The sequence below is a fragment of the Ambystoma mexicanum genome, chromosome 13 (assembly GCF_040938575.1).
Source record: "Ambystoma mexicanum isolate Mex_15411 chromosome 13, UKY_AmexF1_1, whole genome shotgun sequence".
Taxonomy (NCBI): domain Eukaryota; kingdom Metazoa; phylum Chordata; class Amphibia; order Caudata; family Ambystomatidae; genus Ambystoma; species Ambystoma mexicanum.
Window position 1 is genome coordinate 805,780,953 of NC_090938.1, and position 21,542 is coordinate 805,802,494.

The 21,542-nt window shown below is 45.7% G+C and overlaps 1 protein-coding gene across 4 annotated transcripts in view; it reads left to right on the plus strand.

Moving 5' to 3' along the window:
• RXRB (retinoid X receptor beta) overlaps nt 1-21,542 on the plus strand; it is a 243,543-nt gene that overhangs the window by 187,584 nt on the left and 34,417 nt on the right. For all 4 annotated transcript variants that reach the window (XM_069635247.1, XM_069635246.1, XM_069635248.1 and 1 more), the window contains 3 exons: nt 14,059-14,191; nt 14,518-14,609; nt 15,265-15,370. In XM_069635247.1, coding sequence (XP_069491348.1) covers nt 14,059-14,191; nt 14,518-14,609; nt 15,265-15,370 — 331 coding nt within the window. The remainder of the gene's footprint in view (nt 1-14,058; nt 14,192-14,517; nt 14,610-15,264; nt 15,371-21,542) is intronic.

Below are 21,542 nucleotides of genomic sequence, written 5' to 3' on the forward strand. Positions count from 1 at the left end.
GACAAACAGTCACAAGATTCCTACTTCTCTAGCATTTAGTAGCATAAGTGATACAAATGCACCCATGAATTAAATACAACACCTTGAGGGCAAAAGGAGGTTAATACTTTAGCACCCACGTCACGTGAGCCACCAAAGGTTAGGTTTAGATTAGACACCCTCCTGGAAAACACACGCAGCAATAACCAACAGTTCTGCAGTGTAAGAGCATGTTCACAGAGTGTAAAACCAAGACTTTAAAAATACAGGTAAAATCTGGGGTACATGCAATTATTCTTGTTGTCTGAGCTAGAACTCTATGGACCCAAGGGGGTGCTCCTTGAAAAATGCCTGTGCACAGGTAAATACGTTCCAAGAGGTTTAGTTGAGTTCAAATGATCACAGGTCTTTAGGCACCACTGTGGTGAAAAGTGAGGCAAGTAGGAGTTCTACCCCACAGATGCAGAGAAGGCAGCAACCTACCCCAGGGGAGGCTAGAGGAGACCCTAAAGAAGAGTTTTAGTCCCAAATTCTAGACACAGGGGCTACAGGAAGAAAGGAGGCCGCGCAGGATTCATTCCAGTGGTAGTCTGGCAAAACTCTGTTGAAGGAGACCTGTAGCCGGTGGGGGATTATCGCAAATAACCCACCCTCCCTATGCCCAGATGTAAGTGCTCACTGTGGCAGTTCCGGAAAACCATGCACAGGAATCCTGAAACATCTTCTCTTGCAGGTAGAGTCACAGCTTCTGATATGCCAGGGACTTCTGGACCGGCGCTGACCCTGGTGACCCAAAAGAACAATCTCCCGGGAATCGAAAGCAATGGCAAAGATGGTTCTAGCAAGATGGACCACCCGAACAGTTGGTTACCCAAATGTACATACTACAGGGGCCGAATCCTTTCTGGGACACTGCGGGTAGGCTAGTGGTAGATGTCTGCTGGGAGTAAAGGTTTTACCTAGAAGGGTTCTTTTTGACTTGAAAATGGAGGATGTCTTAGTTTTCCTCCAAGACCCGAGGGGGTCACAGTACTCTCCTCTGTCCCTCTGTGGGTGAGTAAGAGAAGGGGCCATCTATGGCCACTGGATGTCTGTAAAACCTAGAAATATGCTCTGAAGTCCGCCTGAAACCAGTTCTGACTTGCATATAGGGATGCCTGTTTAGGCCAGTGTGGTTTCACTTTGTGTGAGAGCCCTTCCTCCATGCATAGGTGTGATCACTCCTTTGTTTGAATGATACTTTGTGTGTGATTAGGTGCCATCTTCACTCACTGCCCCTTGAGGAAGATGAAACCAGTTCCCTTACCTCCACTCACCTGGGCAGATCGCGCCTTGAAACACTTGTGTATAGGCGTGTTATAAATGCCATATCATATATCCTATAATTACAAATGATTAATTTGTTCTTGCCCGGCGCACAAGTGCAGCTTTGTATGTTCTTGTGCATTTTGAGATCGGTAGCTTCAAGATAATCGCAATAACGTATCCAAAGATGGCCACCGTATGATTTTCACACCTCTGGTGCGTACACACTTCCTTCTGGAAGCGGATTGGTGGCCCAACAGTTTTTCACCTGTCAGGGCCGATCGGCCGGCCACAGCCGGCCCCCAACTAAGGCAACCAAACAAGGCTCCCATCGCAGCCGGAGCAGTGCCACAGAATTGTCACTAAAATGATTCTTCCCGCACAACCCTGAGAACTGCCGGTAAGAACACACAGCTACATCTCACGCTATGGGACTCTTCTCTGATCTCCCCACCAGATCGCTGTCCAACGGCGATAAGGGCCCTTCTCCTCTCCCGCCCTCCTGACTAGCATCCACAACAGCCTAAAACGGCCCGCTAGATGCCTCGCCTTCCGCTCCCCAACACCTAGGACTTTGGTGCCACCCATATACACGCTACCCATGCTTCTATCATATCAGTGAAATTTGGGGATCATTGATGATACGACCTACGCACCTGCCATAGCCGGACACTTGTGCTCCTCAGGATCTCTGCTTTACCGCGCTCCACCATCTGTCCTCTCTTCAAACAATAGCCCGACGCAAAATGGTATTCGCCGCACATGGGGTGAACAATCTGCTCTACCTACTGTCTTATGCCTCCTCATGATGTACTATACTATTTGCCAAATGTTAAAATTTGAAATACCGCAGATTATGTACGCCGCATACCGGATACTTTACTCTTAGATGCTGGAAAAATAATTGTTTATATTGCACCCGTTAATTGATTGCTGCTAACCACCTTTTGCCAAACAAAACACTTACTTGCTAGCCAATGATGTCAACTGCCCTTTGCCGCAGCATACCGGATGTTTAACCTTCAAATGTGCATAGTGTTGGTCTTTAACTGGACTCATGTACTGCTTACTGCCAACCACCACTTGCTAAACAATATTGCTACTAGTTAGCTGTTGATGTTAACTGCCCTTTCATCGCCTCTTATAGCTAAGCAAAACTGTTCCCTGGTACATAGCCAAACCGCCAGATAGAACCAATTAAATTGACTATCTCTCACCCATAACTAACATTAAGTTGCAGATACTAGTCATATCTAGATGACCTCCAAGTACATTTTAGCAACACCCACAATAGGCCAAACCGGTCACATCAGAAAAAAATAGGGCAGCCTCTCTAACTTTACCACCTCACTAATGAAACATTACAACAGGGCAACCTTTACCTTGATCCAGACGAGGATCTCTCTAGGACGATCCCTCTGCATGCCCCTTCACCATCAGGACGCCAGCTTCCCCCAGCCCACTGGCGCCCTCCCTCATCCCTCCCCCCACCCCCTAGTCACAGCCGCCCTTGCTTACTCGGTGAGAGAAATAACAAATTAGTCTGCAGAACCCAGCTCAAGAGACTTGACCAGCACCACTGACCTATCGCAAGAAGGAACCTACTCCTCTCTAGCAGAACAACCTGCAAGTGGGCTGCCTCTAGACAATCCAACACCACTACACCAAAGACCAGATAAACCTACCGTCTAACACTCCTGGTCCCAATCAAAGATTCAACACTACCCAATAAGAGTAAGAGCAACTAACCTGAGCGTCTTTCCCCACCTCAGCGACTCCTAGCATGAGGAAATGTATACCAAATTACAGCATCCAGGGCGCCCTCATCAACCCCAGGTCTCTACTAGGCCATGCATTAGATATTGCTGACATCATCTCATCTCAGAACCTTGACTTCCTAGCAATAATCAAATCTTGGCTCCATGCAGCAGCCGGTCCAGCCATTGCCCTTGCGTTCCAAATAACTACTCTTTCAACAGAATGGACAGACTAGATGCCAGGGGGGTGGGAGGGTGTGTGTAGCCATCATAGCCTGAAATACCCTGAATATGACGGTCATCTCTTACACACCGATCCCATCAGTGGAACTATCAGTAGAAATGGCTTTGACCCCAACCACTACTTTGAATATCCACTTGATATACAGACCACCAGGGCCTGTACTCGCCTTCGAAAGCGACATAACCCTACTCGTCTCATCCAACTCCAAACCAAAATCCCAAACCATTATCATGGGTGACTTAAATCTAGGGCTGAATGACCCGCTAGACCAAAATGTCATATCCCTGGCTAGCGCAATATCAGCACTAGGATTCTCTCACCGCATCCAAAACCCCACACATATTAAAGGACGCATCCTTGACTGGATAGCAGACCTGAATTGCAACTCAGTTATCACCTCAAATTCGGCAGGTCCCTGGTCGGACCACCACCACCTCATAACATTTATCAACAACACTAAGTCGGGCCCAATCAACTGTCCGCAGTCGGCACCAGCTGACCCGACGGAAACAAGAGGTACATCACACCTGATAGCCTACTACCTCGCTTGCTACCTATACTAGCTCTGGACACTGCTCTTAACAATGACCCTACTTTAATGACAAAGTATAATGAAACAGTACTCTCAGCTATAGACAAGATAGCTCCCCTCTCCAAACCTAAACTGGCACATCTAAACAAGTGGTTCACCCCCGCCTTAAAAGAGCTAAGAAAAAATAATAGCGGAATCGCACTGGAAAAAACAACCCAATGAACTAAACAAACTGAAATTCATTAAAGCAGCCCATGAGTACAAACAAAAGATCCTCCTGACAAAAAGCTCAGTATACAAAGATAGAATCAACAAGGCCAAATCCAAAAGCAAGGAACTATTCTCCCTACTCAGAGAACTAGAGCCGCTGGTTCCCCAAGCAGAAAGCTGCAATAAGGATGCTAGCTGGTGTTCAATATCCAGAATGCTCTCCTAGATAAAATTACACTACTTCAATCCAAACTTACTGCCAAAAAAACCTAGTCCTCTCAATTGAGCCATCTACCAAGCTACCGAGAGCCACAGCCACTAAGGAACTCCCTCAATTCGAATTCACGGATGTCACAAACCCAGAAGTCCTGCATATCATCTCTAGCCTTCAACCATCTTGCCCGCCTGCAGTCATCAAAGACTGCGCACCACAACTGACTCCCTTCATCACTAGGCTCATCAATGCCTCGTTCAGAAACAATTGTGTCCCAACAGATTTATAAACTGCATGGGTGTTACCCCTGCTAAAGAAGTCCACTCTTGACCCCAACATACCAACTAATTACTGCCCAATCACACCTTCTTACTAAAAATACTAGACCGGGTAGCATATCTCCAAATACAAAAGTAGTTGGAAACCAATAATCTTCTTGGGCTACGCCAGTTCGTGTTCTTCCCCAGACATGGGACCGAAACAGCCCTTTTGGATTTTTCAACCCTAATGGACGCATTAAGACAAAGGAAAAACTAGCTCTTCTTTTACTGGACCTCTCAGCAGCATTTGATCTCGTGGGCCATAATATCCTGTGCAAACACCTAGCCTCTGCAGCTCACTTCTCCCTGAATGCTACACAATGGATACAAGTCATTTTTAACAGATAGAACAATAAGTCTTCTCCCCAAAGGCTGAAACCCAGCCTACAGCTGTTACATGTTGAGTTCCCCAAGGGTCCTGCGTCTCCCCAAAGCTGTACAATATATTCAGCAAGCCCCTATTTGATAGCTTGGACGATTTGGGTGTCATCTACACCAGTTATGCAGATGACACCCAAATCCTCATCCCTATAACTGGTGATCATGCCACTGACACCGCCACACTCAATGCCGTCTACCTTAAGATTCACGCCTGGATGGCTCATCACGGACTGTGCTTGAACAATAAGACAGAGTTGCTCCTTAATAGGATCACAACTCAGGCTATCCAAACATAAGGACTCCTACAAATCCTTTTAACATTGATGGCAATATAATCAGTCTCCAAGGAGGTAAAAACTCTTGGCTTCTACCTGGACTCCTCACTCACTTTGTCAAAGCATGTAAACGCAACCTCCTCAGCAACAGCATACACTTGTAAACGTAACGCATGTAGACCATTCCTGTCTCCTGACAGCTGCATCACCTTGGCTAGAGCACTCATCCTGACTCACCTGGACTACTGTAACGTCTCATATGCCGGAACCATGAATCACAAATCAAAAAATTGCAAGTATTGCAAAACAATGCCCTGAGAGCCGCTCTAAAAATCCCCAGAACTACCCACCTCTCCTCAGCTAGACAGAATGTCCACTGGCTGCCCGTACAAGAACGTATCATGTTAAAGACCCTCACACTGGCTCACAAATGTATCCACCAGTCGGCCCCACGTTTTGTCAGACAAAATCGCTAGACCCCGTCTCGACAGACTTGCAGGAACAGCCTGCTTGCATGTCCTGGCCACGCCGAGATTTAACGTACAGAAAGCGGGTGGCAGCAGCTTTCCTAAAATAGCCAGTAAACAATGGAACACCTTGCCAGTTAAACTTAGAGCCCAAGACTCCTTCTGGACCTTACAAAACAACTCATAACCCACCTCTTCACCCAAAGCCTGAATGTCTGATTAACTATACTATTCTCAAATGTATCTGTAGATGTCACACTGTCATAGCACTATGGGAGACAACCCCAACCTACCACATAGAGAATGTATTTATTTAATGTAAACTTCACTGTAAATGCATAACTAACTTTCCATGAGCCCATGGTGAATTACCTCAATCAACCATGTAAATGATGTATATATTGAATGCTAATATGTCTGTAAATGAAACATGAACAACTCTCCATGTACATACGTAACCTTGTTAACTGTTGTAACTTCCTATGTAAGAAACACGCCCAGATGCCCTTGGGTTAGGTGCGTGATACAGATAACAAAATAACAAAATAACAAATACTGCAGGAACTCTCCCTGCTTTCCTGGAAGGCTGGGCTGCTCCAGGATGGACTGAAGCTCTGCATGAGCATGCTTAGAGCCACAGAATCGGACAGCAGAACTCTGCTTCTCCTTCAGCAGCCCTCCTTTCCCTTGATTCGATGGGGACACTTGATCACAGCTCCTGATCAAACGCCTCGTCTCCTCACGGTGCATGCACTGCCAGATCCAGCAGGTGGACCCCCGTCTATGCCAGTACCCTGAAGAGACTATGTCAAACCAACCACAGTTTCCTTGTTTCGGGACATCGGGCAAGCGCCCCAGTTCCATCTCGCTCATCATGGTAGCTCCAGGGGCTGGTACTGCTTTTTGCCCTGCAACTGCTCTGCCAAACTCTCCTCCTGGTCCTTCTGTTGCCGACTCCTCTGATGTGAGTACGCAAAAATATCTTCAATTATCGTACATCTCAGACAGTGGGTTTCTTCTCAAGCCAACCCAGAAGCAAAATCCTGTGTTAGAAGACACCCCTGCCTCAATGACTAACGCTGCTTGCAGCGTCTTTGCTTTTTATTTATAAAAATGTGTATATGGTTTACAAAGAAACCTTTACAAACATCCATAGATCAAAAAAGGACTAAGAATGAATCTTTTAAAACATAACACCCTATAACATCCATAAACGGTGGCTTTACAAGTCAAATCATTGAAATTGGGTGCTGTTCAACAACACAAGCATTTCTTCAAGTTTGGACAGATATCTACCCAATGCCAATACTAGACGTGTGGTGTCTCCTGTCACAGCCCTTTCCCAGAATGACTGTCGGGTGATCAACGTTAACTGGATAAAAACCACCCAACAAGTCTTGTCTGTTGGTTTCAAAATGAGGACAATATAAGACTAGGTGTTTTATTGTTTCCTCTTGGGTATGAATACGACAAAAACAAGATCTTTTATTGCATTCCATTAATGAAAGTTTATAATGAACACATTCCAAAGTGGGAAACTGGTTCACTTTAAACATCATGTAAGTCAAATGTATCTTCGGGCATGGAAACTTTAATATATAGAGCCCGGACAGATCTTTTTCTTACAATTAAGGCATATTCTGTAGGTCTTGAATGTATGATTGGAATCGATTGTGTGGATCCAATCCATTTCATACAACTTAAGTTTCACATTCGAAAGCCCCAACAATAAATTGTGTGTTGAATTAATGCGTACCAAAACTTCCTTCATTTGGACAATAAATGCGACCAATGATGGAACCCTTTCGTCCATCAGAAGCTCGTTGAAGTCTTTATACAGAGAGTTTTGTGCTGGAGCCAACATTTTGGCGTAAGCTGATATCTTGCGCCATGTATATCTTGCCGACAAAGACCCACCCTCCTGCTGAATTATAGAATTGGTAACAGCTATGGCAAATCCCAATGTCAGTTTCCACATCTGTCCTTGGATTTTGTTGAGGACATCCTCTAAGTTTGCTAAGCACATGTCTAGGCCATACAGTAGCGTGGGCTCTACCTTAAGCAAATACAAATCTAAGAGTGGGATTAATGAAAATTTGCCATAATTCCTACAAATAATTTTCACTTTTTCAAGTTAGAATCAGCTAATTGGTAGCACAAATATAGTAAGGATTTAACTTGCTGAATGCATTGGCCAGAGATGTTCCATTGATATTCTTTTATATGCTTTAGGTTGTTAAATATGATATTCGATTTCAGCGGGTTAGCTTGCAAATTATGAGCAGTCGCAAAGTTATAAAAGGCGTTAAGTTTTATCTGCAATCCAAAAGGCTTTCATTCAATCAAGATGTCATCGCGAAACATTGCCAGTATAGATGTCGTTTGCCCATTCTCGCCGGATACATAGCAGGGTCTGTCCATAATGAATCCATGTCACAGATGTATACGTTGAAAAGCGTAGCTGCTAAATTGCTGCCTTGCTTTACACCAGTCTTGGTTGGAATGTGATCAGTAATGGCCCCCTCCTGATTTATTCGAACCTGAAAAGATGTGTTGGTATGTAGTAAAGAAATCAACTGTACCAATCACTGTGGAAAACCCAGCTTCTGCATCTTAAGCCACAGTATGTCTCTTACCACTGCAGCAAATGTGGATCTAGTGCTGCCATATAAACCGGGCCTATCTCTGCGGTCTGTGACAACGAAAACAAATGCATTAAGTGAAGTGCTCATGTTTTTTCTGAAGCCGACTTGAAATCTCGAATCGATATCATTGTCGAGGATATAGTTTTCAAGATGTTTAAGGAGAATAGAAAACATTTTTGTTGCTGAATCCATCAGGGCGATGGGGCGAAAGTTAGCTGGAGTGCGAGGGTCTCCCTTCTTATGAATTGGAATGATGATTGCATTCCGCCAAGAACAAGGAATATTACTTGACCGTAAGTTATAGTCCAATTTAGTATGTAGAATAGCAGCCCAGAATTTTGGATCTGATTTAAAAATGCAGGGCGGTATTCCGCCAGGCCCGGCGGCCTTACAATTCTTCAATTGTCCGTTCGCCCAAGTGATGTCTTCAATCAAAAAGGAATAATCATCCGTATACCCGGTATTTGAGATTTCTGAATGCAAGGATTTAAAGGAGAGAGGTAGTTGGAATTTGGTAGCGATCTAATTTTGCCACACTTCGGCAGAGATACAGGCACTCGTAATCAGGGTGTCAGATTGAACAGTGCCTCTAAGAATAGACCACATATTGCGAACATCTCTTTTGCAAAGGAGAGTAATTAGTCTTTGTTTTTCTGCACAGTGAATTTGATGTTTAATCACTTTAAGTTGGTTCCTAAAGGATTTTTGAATACAACGTTTCAGAAATAATCTGCATAGGGAATAGTAAGCAGAGTAAGAGCTTTCAATTCAAAATTCCTTATGAGTTTGAATTTAGCTATTTCAGAATTGTATGGTTGTCTTTGTCGACGATTGAACTGGTGGCGGCTGCTATCATGAAGATGAAAAAAGCTGACCCCGTGAAGGTAACCCCTACTGCGCCCAAAGTGTCCCTGCCTCCGAGGCGGGAAGCCTCCATTGTGACTGTGGCAATGCTGGCTGGCACACCGGAGAAGAGGATGCCTTCTCTGAACCCGGCTCTGACCCCTCGGGGTGCAAAAAAGGGGTTTGGGGGTGAGAAAGTCCCAGGCCGTTGTTGGGGAGAATTCTCATAAACGTGCTAATTCCCTTCTCCTTAGAGACACCCCTCAACTTTGCTGGATTATTTTAACTGGAAAGAGTGAGCCTTTTCCCCCACTCTTTCATGTATTTTGATGTGTGTTTTATTCTTGTGTTCTTTGATTATGGAGTTGTAAGATCCATAGGCATATTTTCTTGTGTGTTGCACAGCACCCTCAGTGCAGTGACACACAGGGATGTCTTTTTAGCCTTCCCAGAGGTTTAAATACCTTCTCCGGGATAATCTACTGTTTCCCAGAGAATGTAAGGTTAAATTGACTTTACTAGTCTTTTTTTTAAATTGGTTACCTAGTATCCCGTGTCTAGAAACTCATGTAGCAGTCAAATGCTACCCTTTTCTATCGAAATGGCTGGTGGCAGTGGTTTTGCAACGAACTACCATGATTTTTCCCGAAAGTGAACACTGGTAGCTAAAAATCGTGGGAGCCATGTTTTTCAAGATGGCGCCTTATGCCCCTTTGTTTAAAAAGGTACCGGTCTTCTTTTTTCGCCATTTCTTTTTGGAAAGGTCCTTCTACTGTTTCTCTGCGCGCCAAACCAGGTTTGGTCCCTTTGTTTCTATGCCTCTGGCGGGCTTCAGGACTGAAGACAGCCTCTGGCGCCTAAGAGTCTGGGGTGGGCAGGAAGTGAGGGAGCTGCCCGAAACCCCCTGTGCTTACTCTCCTAGGAGACCCAAATGCACTCTGGCGTGATTGGCTGGCTGTCTGGCAAGGACAGCCACCCTGCTGGGTGAGTGGCAGCTAGGCTGTAATGAAAGGGAGAAAACAGTTTAAAAGGCGAGTCTCTTGGACTGGAAAGCAGAGTCGACCACTGGAATGAAAGAACCAAGGACGAGCTGGAAGAGGCCGGCTGCTGCAACTCCTGGACCGTTGGTTTGCCCGGTGAAGCCTTGCTGCAGGTCCAAATTGCCAAGTTCATCTTGACGACGACTTCTTCCTTTGAGTTGGTGGGACCAATCAACTCGTAAGCCACCTGGATAACATTCTCGGAGCTGTTTAGGATTAACCAGGGGGAAGGACACCAGCTTGTGTGCTTGAATTACAGCTACTCGAACTGAAGTGACTCCATTTTGTCAGCGTTTTCCGACGATCCCGTGCAGTGCAGGAGTTCCCTGACATCCTCCCTCTTGTCCCCACGACTGAGACTCTGGTACAGTGAGATCTGCAGGAACTGACGTCTTCTGCTGCATCTTGTTCTTCATATTAAGGTACTGTGCCAACCCGATTGAGAGAGCGCCTCTCTCGCGGTGAAAGTTCGTGGAACTTTCCCAAATTGCAGGCCTAATCAGTTTGTGACCAACATAGGATTCTTTTTCGTACAAACTACTTCCGAGAACTTTGGCAAAGACTTTACCGTTTACTTCAAGAACTGCTCTTTCCTATCCAAGACACGGTCCATTGACTTTGGTCTAGGCCTAGTGAACTGAATCGAGTGAGTGCTCTAGTGAACTAAAACTATTTGCACTGCCGAAGGAAAGTATTTGTGATCTATTCTGCTAACTTGTGTCTTTTTACTCCCATTGAAAGTAACTTAAATGCCTTTTTGCTCCCATTTCAGGGGAGAATAATTTGTTGAGAAATGTATTGGTTTGCTATTGAATTTTTTGTGCATAATATTAAGTTGCCTCCTTCTAGGGAATGTTTTCTAAATGATTGTGTAATCAATTAATAAGTGTTTTAGCAAGAAACCTTGAGTGTAAGTGTCTACTTGAACCACTGTGATTGTAAGACCTCTGTGTAACCTCTTGTACTGCTGCTCACATTCCCTCTCGAGATAAGCCTGGCTGCTCAGCTTGCTACCACAAACTGTGTAGTACAGACTTGTACCAAAGGTTGGTTTTTGCTAACACCTGTAGTCCTAATTTTATGTGGTGGTCCCAGAGGGTACTGCATGCAATTCTGCCTAACAGCCGTGCCACAGGCCATGGAAGACGAGGACCTGGAGTCCCTACACACTGTCCACGAGGACGTGGTGGACGATGATGGTGCAGGGCCTAGTGTTCCGATCACGCCAGCTCCACTGAGGGATATATCCCTGGACATCCTATCGATCCTGCACACTTTGGTATCTGAAATCCAGAAAAGGATGCCGCAGGGCCTGGTTCCTGTGGCCCCCGATCAGCCTCCTGCTAAGATAAGGAAGCGTCATCCGACGCCCCCATACCTGCCTCCACATCCGTGTCGGGTGCCCTCCCCTGGTGGACCCGGACACATCGATGACTGATGACGATATCGTTACGGTGGGTGGATCTCTGCAGCTGAGGGCATCCCCACCGGACGAAGTGGGGTTGTTTCATTCCATGGTCCCCAAAGCTTCCGAGCTTTTCGAGTTTACGCCCGAGGAGACAAGAAGCTTCTGTACCAGAGGCGCAAGGCCAAAAGGAAGACCATCATGGCAGCACCCCTTCTGTATGACGTGTGGGAGGAGGGACTGGCCCTCTTGAAGAACCCCTGCATGGCCCCGGCCAAGCGGGATAGGCTAGAGAAAATGTGCTGGAGTTCTTACACAGGTGACTACGGTCGCAACCATCGCCAGACTCTGACGTTTCGGTAGCCGCGAGGAAAAGGTTGTCTAACCCTTCCTCGTCCTCTGTCCCTCCAGACAGGGAGGGGAAGAAGTTGGACAGCATCGGAAGGTAGGTTATTTACACTGCAGACTCAACCATGAAGGCGGCCAATGCACTGGCGATCCTGTCCAGGCATGACCGGGAGCTGTGGTACAAGCTGGGCCCGATTCTGGAGTTCCTCCCCGACAACAAGCGGATGGAGACAATCGCCCTCTTCCAGGAAGGAGAGGTGGCTTCGGACCATGCCATCACAATGGCTCTGGATATCACCGACACAGGGTTCCGGCAGATGGGGGAACAGTGTCTGCCTCGGTCGTCAAGGCTGGCTGAAGGCCGCAAATTTCTGCCAGGAGGTTCAGGCGAGGGTACTGGACATGCTGTTCGACTGGGATAACCTCTTTGGGAAGTTTGTCGACGAATCCCTGCAGGTCATCCAGGCGGATACAGAGACGGCCCGTGCCCTGGGCACGCTCCAGCAACACTGCTCTTCCGTTCGCTGCTCCAGAGGAAAGTCAGGCAGATCGAAAGATTTCTCCTCATTGTACCACCAGCACCTGAGGTCCGCCGTTCCAAGGCCTACGGTGGAGGTGGTCAGCGCTGCCTTCGCCCTCAAGGAAGTACTTGGGGACTCAAGTTCCCTGTGCAGATGAAGCCCAGACCCCATGATCCAGACAAAGGGGGATTTGCCCACAGTATCTCGTGGTGAGAGCACTGCAGCAGCAACAAAGGCTCAATGAACAGGAACCAGCAAGGGTCACCGACTGCTCATGGGGAAACAAAGGCTCAGCCAGACCGCAGGAAACTGCACCAATCCATCCCACCGCGAGCAGAGATCAGGTGGAGTAACAGCAAGTCTCTCGGGGCTCCAGCAAGGAAACCGGATCCCTCACCTCCAAGTCCAACAAGAACAGGAGAGTCTCCAGCTGCTGAGATTGCAGCAAGCCAGACTGAAGGGAAGCTGTAGAAGAGCCCAGCAGTGTCTTTCAGCACAGCAGAGGCATAACACTTCCCATTCAGTAGAGCAGGTTACGACAGCTTCAGTGTCATCCATCTCACCCGCAGATTTGACAGGTAAGTCAAACGATCTGAGGAATGTACATGGTTTCCCACTGATATGCACATTTAGCCAGGGGCTGGCTAAGCCAGTGCACAAACTCACATGCATGTATCATTACAGTTTTGACAGCCAACCAAACTTCCCAACACTTGGGCACGCCCATACCTTTATGGATTCACTCACCAACACTCAGTTCAAACTGGATCAAACTCCGCTCGGGACTTTGTTGACTCTGGAAGAGTCCGTCCGCAATGCCTTTTTGGTCATCTCTGGTGATCCACACAGCCCAATATGGCTTGGGGTAGGCCATAAAAATGCCTTGGTACCCAAATGACCACTATATATTTTATTTGGCTACTATGGCAGTAAAAATGGCTACAAACCTGGTATAGCAAAACAATACTAAAGATGCCACCGGCCTACTCCCCAAGACATAGGCTGAGAGTGGACTCACCCTGGAAGCAAATGGAGGGCTTAAAAAGCCCCCCATTTCCTCCTTGTTAGCGGCAAAATTTTCTCGCTGTGCTGCCCTTGGTACTCTATATGGTCAACAGTCCTCCTGATAGTAAAAAAAAAGGTAAAGAAAAAAAAACCTTCCAAATAAATAGGTGGGGCACAAACTTTGGCAAAAGAAGCCCTAAAATAAAATTCTTCCACAACAACAGTCAGAATACTGCCAGATGCCAACAATCTCTGACTCCTTCCTCTCGCCTTTGTTGCTCTTTCCGGGCTCCTATTGGTTATGCTGTTTATTCCTTCTATTTGGATCTCGGTGTTCCTTTCCTGTGTCCTTTCTTTATGCCCGATCTAGGGGTTTCTGCCCTTTGTTATGAGCCTTCTATCACTGAATCAACACCTGAACCCTTGTATCCCTAATACCACACTCTTGCTTTCTGTCTAATAAGTGTTTCATGGCCTTACTCTTCCCCTCCACCGTACCACATTCTTCCCTGTGTCTGTCTCACCTCCCTGGTCTTCCTCTCATACCCCACTCTCCATTTTTTGCAGGTTGGAACGAGCTCCTCATTGCCTCCTTTTCCCACCGATCGATCTCAGTCAAAGACGGCATTCTGCTGGCAACAGGCCTCCACGTCCATCGGAACAGCGCTCACAGTGCTGGAGTGGGTGCCATCTTCGACCGGTAAGGGCTCTAGAGGCGCAGCTTTTGCACCATTCTGCCTCCCATCTAAGTATGCAGACAGCATTGCTTCTCCATATTGAGCATCGTGACATGACCCCGCTGTATGGAAATCCCTAAAGTCCCTGCCTCCTATGCATCCATGTTACAATATTGCATGTTTATTTCCTAGCCATGTTTCTAGTCCTGGAACTGTCCTGCTACTCGCAGGAAGTAAGTGGCACATTGGGAAACTGCAAATCTAGCCAGAGGTTTACAGAAAGCCTGCAAGGGAGAGGAGTGGAACGGTGCACTTGTGTAAGCATCTGATATCATTTTTATCTCCCCAGAGTTTTGACTGAGCTTGTCTCGAAAATGAGGGACATGCGGATGGACAAGACGGAACTTGGTTGCCTTCGAGCGATCATCCTCTTCAACCCAGGTAGAAGTCATACAGTCTTATAACTCATTCACTGTCCTTCCTGCCCCTCTCAGGTGCCTAGTACATTCACATACGGAAGGAACTACTAATGCTTGTGCTTTCTGTTATGCGTTTCAGTACATGTTTTTTTGTGAGACCACTTCCTTCTGTGTGGCCCTGGCCTCACCTTTGGAAATCGCCTCCCCCTATTCTATCCTCCTCCTCACCCTGTAGGTTCCTTGGGCCTACCCCTGAGCGAGTCCCTCAGATGACCCTCCTGCCAGTGCCCCAGACCTAAGGCCCCACCCCAGTAAATCCTAGAGCCTCTACCCACTCCTGAGTGTCCCTTAGGTCTGCCTCTGCGAGATCCACCAGGCCAGGACTACCTTCACCTTCGTCGTCAACTGTGTGGTCCATTTTTGGTCCCTCTTCACCCTTGGTGTGCCTACACCGCAGGCCCCTTTTGTTATGCCCCTGAATCACTTTCAGGTTGCTCTACCCGTCTTGCCCTGCAGCCCCCCAAACTCTCTTGTTGTTCCCTGATGCTCACCAGAGTCCCCTAAGACCCTCGGTCTGGTGTGGTTCAGTGCAGCTTTTTTCACACTGCATCTCTCCTACGAGGTGGAGTGTGTCCAGTTACTGAGACGAGTCTGATACTTTTCTTTTTTCCCCATAGATGCCAAGGGGCTCTCGAATCCCGGGGAGGTGGAGCTGCTGCGGGAGAAAGTATATGCGTCACTTGAGTCTTACTGCAAACAGAAGTATCCGGACCAGCAGGGCAGGTGTGTTAGAAGCAATGTGCCTGTATCATCAAGTGTGTTCTGTGGAAGCAGTGTCTGTGTCACTGCAGGGCAGATGTTTCCCTACCTTTTGATGTGTAAACTGCTAGATCCGCTCAACATGGCAGGTCTGCAAGAGACGTGTACAGTCACAAATTAATTGATAACCCATAATTTTGACCTTACCATTAAGAAAAGCAGCGATGGGAAAGGAAATGTATGTGTTAGTTGGGAAGGCGGCATACAAGGTGAACAAAGTGGGGAAGGGGAGGGATGCCAAAGGGACAGCGAGGAACTTATTTGGGTGTTTGGAGGGGGTGGGTGAGTTAACCCTTCCCATTTTTAAAGGGCAAAAAAAATGCAATTCTCAAAAAACTAGTCACGAGTCCACTCTCAATAATGAACCATCTGACGGCATCCTTGACTGCAAACTTAATTGCTTTTAATCTTCTCCACATCATATATGTACACACCAAGCTTCCTTCTCGTATGCAGACTACCGCCATACAACCAACCTTTCTCTGACAACCTGATGGCTGTGGGCCCCAACCTTTCGATAATCACCAGCACTTCTCAATATTTCAAAATAACAATTTCTGTCTGGAAAAGTACACCACAAAGCCATCATCACGCTGCAATCCTTGAGCCATTACATCTCATAAAGTCCCGACCCATGCAGATGGTCCCACATTGGACGGTGTGTTCTACAACAAGAACTTTACCACCGTTTCCTCCCCAGTTATGTTACCCAGGGGAGATCACTTTCCACCCCTTTCAACATCTTCACCAAGGCACTACCCTGCTGGATATCCTGCTGAAAAATCATTAAGCATCCATACCTCAGGGTTTGATCGAAAATCAGACAATCTACTTAAGATATCCACAACTGGATAACTAGCATCATTAATATTCTGGCCTCTATGAACCCCTTTAAATTCTCACAAAATGCAGTTGCCAATCGGTTTTCACACAAACGTCATAGTCTCAAAAGAAGACTGGAGAGTCGAAATATCTGGAGCGAAAATTGCTACAGCACCAAAACCATAACAGACACTTCAGCAGCAAATCCAGGATGACCTCCAGAGGAAAGAGCCACCTCCACCAATGCCCACAACAGAAAGCGCACCAAGGGAAACCACTTATCCCAATATAGAAAGCTTTTAGCCTCTTCTCAACACAGGATGTCATTACCATGGTCAATGCCAGCAATCCGGCAGCATCTTCGGAGGACCAGCGTCTAAAAGGCAATAACAGCAACTGGCGCTAGCATACTCCTCCCTAGCCTTTCAGAACTCCTCCATCGAATTAGGGGTGAGCCTCATGCCTTCAAAACAGCCTTTTAAGCTCCTGCTCAAACCTAGAGTAGATTCCAATGACACAGCCAACCACCCACAAACCTCCAAAACAGCGCTCGCCCCTAAAATTGAGAGTTTATTCACGAACAGCTAAGGGAATATGTCTAAAAACATCTCCTTAAGGAGCTGCACCATGGATTCAGACGTACCAAATCCACACTGTGCCCAATATGAAATGTCCCAAAAACATGAGATGACCGTTTGAGTCTGCTCATCCTGCTGGACATTTGCAACTTTTGATATGATGGGCCATGAGATCTTACTAAAGAGTTGTGAACTCTGTATTGAAAGGAACCACTTAATTTCTGATACAGGACAAAAAGAACACAGGTCCCATCACTGCAGGTCACAGGTGGTGTACACAAATGATCCAATGTCTTGGGCCTCCTTTTCAAAATCTCTGGAACTCTAACACAGGTCCTACATGACCTTGCACTTGGAGGTTAGAGCCCCTGTAAGGAGCTGCTTCTTGCTTAATGCTCTACTTGACCTTCACGTACAGAACCATGTCAGTGGATGTGCTAATAAACTACTGTCAAGAATATAGTACCCCAACACCCTTTACTTGGGGCTTCAGGATTACCTACTGACCAGACTTCAAAGAGTCCCGAACGTGGCCACTGGACTTCCCTGAAGTCTAAGATACAAACACTCCACCAAATCAACCAAGAAATGCACTTACCCCTGTGCATTGCCCACCACACCTTGCACGTCCAAGGCCTATAATCTATCAAAAGCAAATTATTTTGAATCAACTGACAAAGCGTCGCTATCCACACACAACCATGCCGTAGTAACAGTGCCCACCTTCACCCAGAATAAAAGGTGGATCCTCTTCATTTCCCCTTAGGTATTCACTGCCACAACACCTATGCAGTGCAAAGGACAACCGACCTTCATAAAATAGCTGAAAACCTCGCTATTCACCAACTCCTCATGGGACCAGCACAAAATCTTCAGCCAACACCCACAGCAGTAACCTTCACCAGAGGGAACCGCCCCTCGCAAATTCCATGAACGGACAACCCCATTTCTAAGGTCAGAATAATAGGAGCCACACTCCCCAGAACCCACTCTAGCTAAATCACAACAGCAAAAGCTCTCGCCAAAATCTGCAACCAAACAATCAAACACTGGACCAGCTGTATCAGTTGGCACCAGCACAAAACCAGAACAGAACTTGAATCAATAGGCAACCATTCACGAGAACTCCAACCTTGTCAGCCTAGTTCATATGAAAATTCCCCAAACCAACACTCTGCTTACCAGATAAGAACTTGGGTAATGTGATTCATGGGGGGTGATCTGTGAGGCCTTTCTAAATGGAACTGATCTGTTTCTAATACTATGATGAAAGCGCCGCAGGCCAGGAATACATCAGGCTGGGCTTGTTTGATTAGATGGACCCAGCCCTACAGATGAGGAGTGCATAGGCCACTTTTACTCCTAAAAATAGTCAAACACAATCATAAATGAAAAATACGGAGTGAACCTACTATACTCCCAACCAAAAATAGGGTAGCACACGCATGGCTAGGCTTGACCAGTAGTACACGTTGTGCCACGGGAAGAGGTAAACGTGTACTTTTAATGTGCATGAATTATTTACTAGGTGCAAAGAAATATCTATTACAAAAACGTTTCTATTTTACAGCTGAAACCTTTTTACTTCTGTATAAATTACTCCCATTGGGAATGGAAAATACTTCCTGACTCTCCTAATCATTTTACGCCGAACTTTAAAAAACAGGGTGCAAAATATCCCACTTGAAATCTCCTCTGGAGCATTGGATGTGTCCCCAACACTTTTCTCTAACTAAGGATAGAAAGAAGCCTTGCCAACAGGGCTGAAACCAGATCATGTGAATATTATGTGTTACCTTGCTTTGAATGACTAATGTAAACATCAAGAGAAAAAGACCACCACAGTGTGTGGATTTATATGTGAAAGGGGTTTAATTCTGCACGGGTGGTTCACAAGAGGAAGTGATTGCAGATGGCGTTTATTTATTTGAATTTATAAAGCACTCATCGGCCCTGGAGCATCGTGGCATTAATGCGGACTAGATGAAACTGAACCTAACACACCAATCTATTAACCAAGGGTAATGATCTGCCGCACAAGTTGGAGTACACAGATTGGCCGCAATAATGCTGCGCTCTTGGAGAACATTTAATGTAGTACCTTTATACATACATAATCCAGAGTAGCCCAGATTACCTCAGCAGTAAGAAGAGAGTTGCTATTTGGTGCCTGTGAGCAGCAATGCAGTTTATGGAATGGATATACTCCTTGCTACATCAATGTTTGGGCCAACCCTCCTTTATTAGAGTTTTTCTGGCAGCATATTGAAAACCCCGGCAACAGGATCATATTTTTTTAATCTGTCATTGCTACTCTGGTTTTATACTGCGTCAATCCCTACCATAGTGTTCGGTAGGTAGAAACTTGTCCGATGTGTGGCTTGTCTCGGCGCCAGGGATAATCGGACCACAGTCTGAGTAGAAATATAAAAGGGACACCGGGAAAAGGATGGGTGAAGCGGCAGCAAACCACTTGGAAAGGTGTGCTTTTTTTGGAGATAATTACACAAACTGCTCCACCAACAAGAACTCTAACACCAGCATGGGAGCTAAATGTAATTTTCACCTGCCTAAAGTGCCCACCCCTTAGGCCATTGTACAAATGTTGAACTAAAGAACAATCTTTGGGAGATGGGTACGTTCTTTTTCTACTGCTTTAGAATGGTGTGCAAATTAATTTCTTGCTAGAAACACCTAGAACCAAAAATAGGACTGTGTTAGGAGCTCTTGCTTAATTAATGTTTCTCCTTTGTGCACAGCCGACAAGTTTCTCCTTTTTCTAATCCTCCCATCACTTGCAAAAAGGAGTTAATACATTTTGGATGCTTGAAATTAATTAAACATTTTACACAATTAAAACTGTTTTCTGTTTGGAGAGCCAATGAAAGGCCAGGCTAGTATGTTGCAGAGGTGGTTCTTAGAATGTGTTTGCTATGCTCTTTGCTAACATAAGGTCAGTTGAAAGGTAAGCCAAAAGCACACACCACTACAGGAAGAACATCTTCTGAAGCTGTCATATGAAATATCTTGCAGCAAGAAGAACAGCTCCTTAGGCATCATTTAGACAACAGCAATGTTCCTTAAATTATTTAAGAGTGTGCTTAGATGGTGATGGTTTGTACTCTGCCAGTACACAAAACTATAATAATCACACTTCAAAGGAAACCTTTTACTTACCTGTAATATATTTTGCGACTCCACTTCCATCCACACGTGACCCATTTGACATACATAGGAACTTGAAGGGTTAACTGCAAGGAGGTGTTCTTCATGTTACCGATAAATGGGCACACTGGTCATAAAGTGTACCAGAAGATGAGCCTGCACTGTGGGTTATTAAAACATTAGTCGGCTTCTTGCTAGAGGTTCACGCAGGTGTCTGTCCAATCACTCGGCCTGGTCATGCATGCCACTCTGCCAGCTTCTAAACTATTTTTACATGCAATGTAATTCTTACTTGCACCCTTCTGATGTTGTATAGCGATTTAATCTCTAAAAATGTGAATTATTTTGTGTGACCTTCCAGTATATAATGATTCCGTAGTCTGTTGCAGGTTTCCCTAGATTTCCTTATCGCCAACATCCGTCTTAAATCTTTGCCTAAATTGCGGCTGTGAAGTACTGGTAATATTTGCAATTTCAGCCTAAAATCTGTTATATAATTTGAGTGATCATCTTGCTGCTCCTTTTACCGCCTTCACTGGACTTGTATTGCTTTCTTAATTTCTTTATTTGGTATTTTGTAATGCGCCACATGTATCCTGGATGTTTCCAACGTCCCATTGGTGGTCTTTTTTTTTTTGTTCACTTAAATAACAATTGGCTGTAAAAATTGTCTTTTCTTCTCAATAACTTGGATCTCTTACATAGTGTAATCTTGAATTGTGTTTACATGTGTTGGGGGGTGCTTGATTAAATCTTAAAGTATGATTTTTATTTTTGTGGGACAAGGATTTTCTAGATCCGTCGATCTGCAGGTCCACAAAGGAACGCTGCTTACTTTTTAAATTGTGATTTGGCTCATCCCCTTTCTTCCAGGAAATTGTAATTTGTTTATTTGCAAAGTCCTTTTCTGATGCTTGTGAATCTGCTTAGTCGCATGTTGTGCATATAGTCCCACATCTAGTGGTAATCGCATACTATTGCATCTTGTTTTTCGAGAATCGAAAGGGGACGTTGACAAGGCCGTGCTTGTAACACTATCCCCGATGTGACGTGTGCTGTACCCAAGATTACTCGCGTGTCGCGGTCCCTCAGATTGTATTTTTCCACCCAGCTATCTGGTCTCCTTATGTGGAGCTTGAAAAATTGCTAATATATATCTCTGTCCACGACCTCCGGTCATTTAATATTTGTCCCCTTCACGACGACTACTTCACACCCAACGGTAAAGACTGCAGAAGACAACCCCAGACTTCGGCGGCTGGGGCTCCGGTCGACGCTGTTGACCGCGTTACCTCGGCCCTCCGGCCCAGCCTACACAGTAGGGAGAGTGGGGGTCTGCGGCTCTGTTTCTTTTCAAGAATGCATTTCCTTCTCTCCTCTTTTCCCTTCTGCTTGTGCTGTCGATATTAACCTGAGCTATGGAAAGGACACCTTTTAAATCTTGCCCTTCCTGCAATGGCAAGTACCCTTGGAAAGAGACACACCAGAGGTCTAATAAGTGTCTACCTCGAGATCATAATGAGGAGTCCTGTCGGTCTTGTAAGCCTTTACGTCCTAAGACGATAAAATAA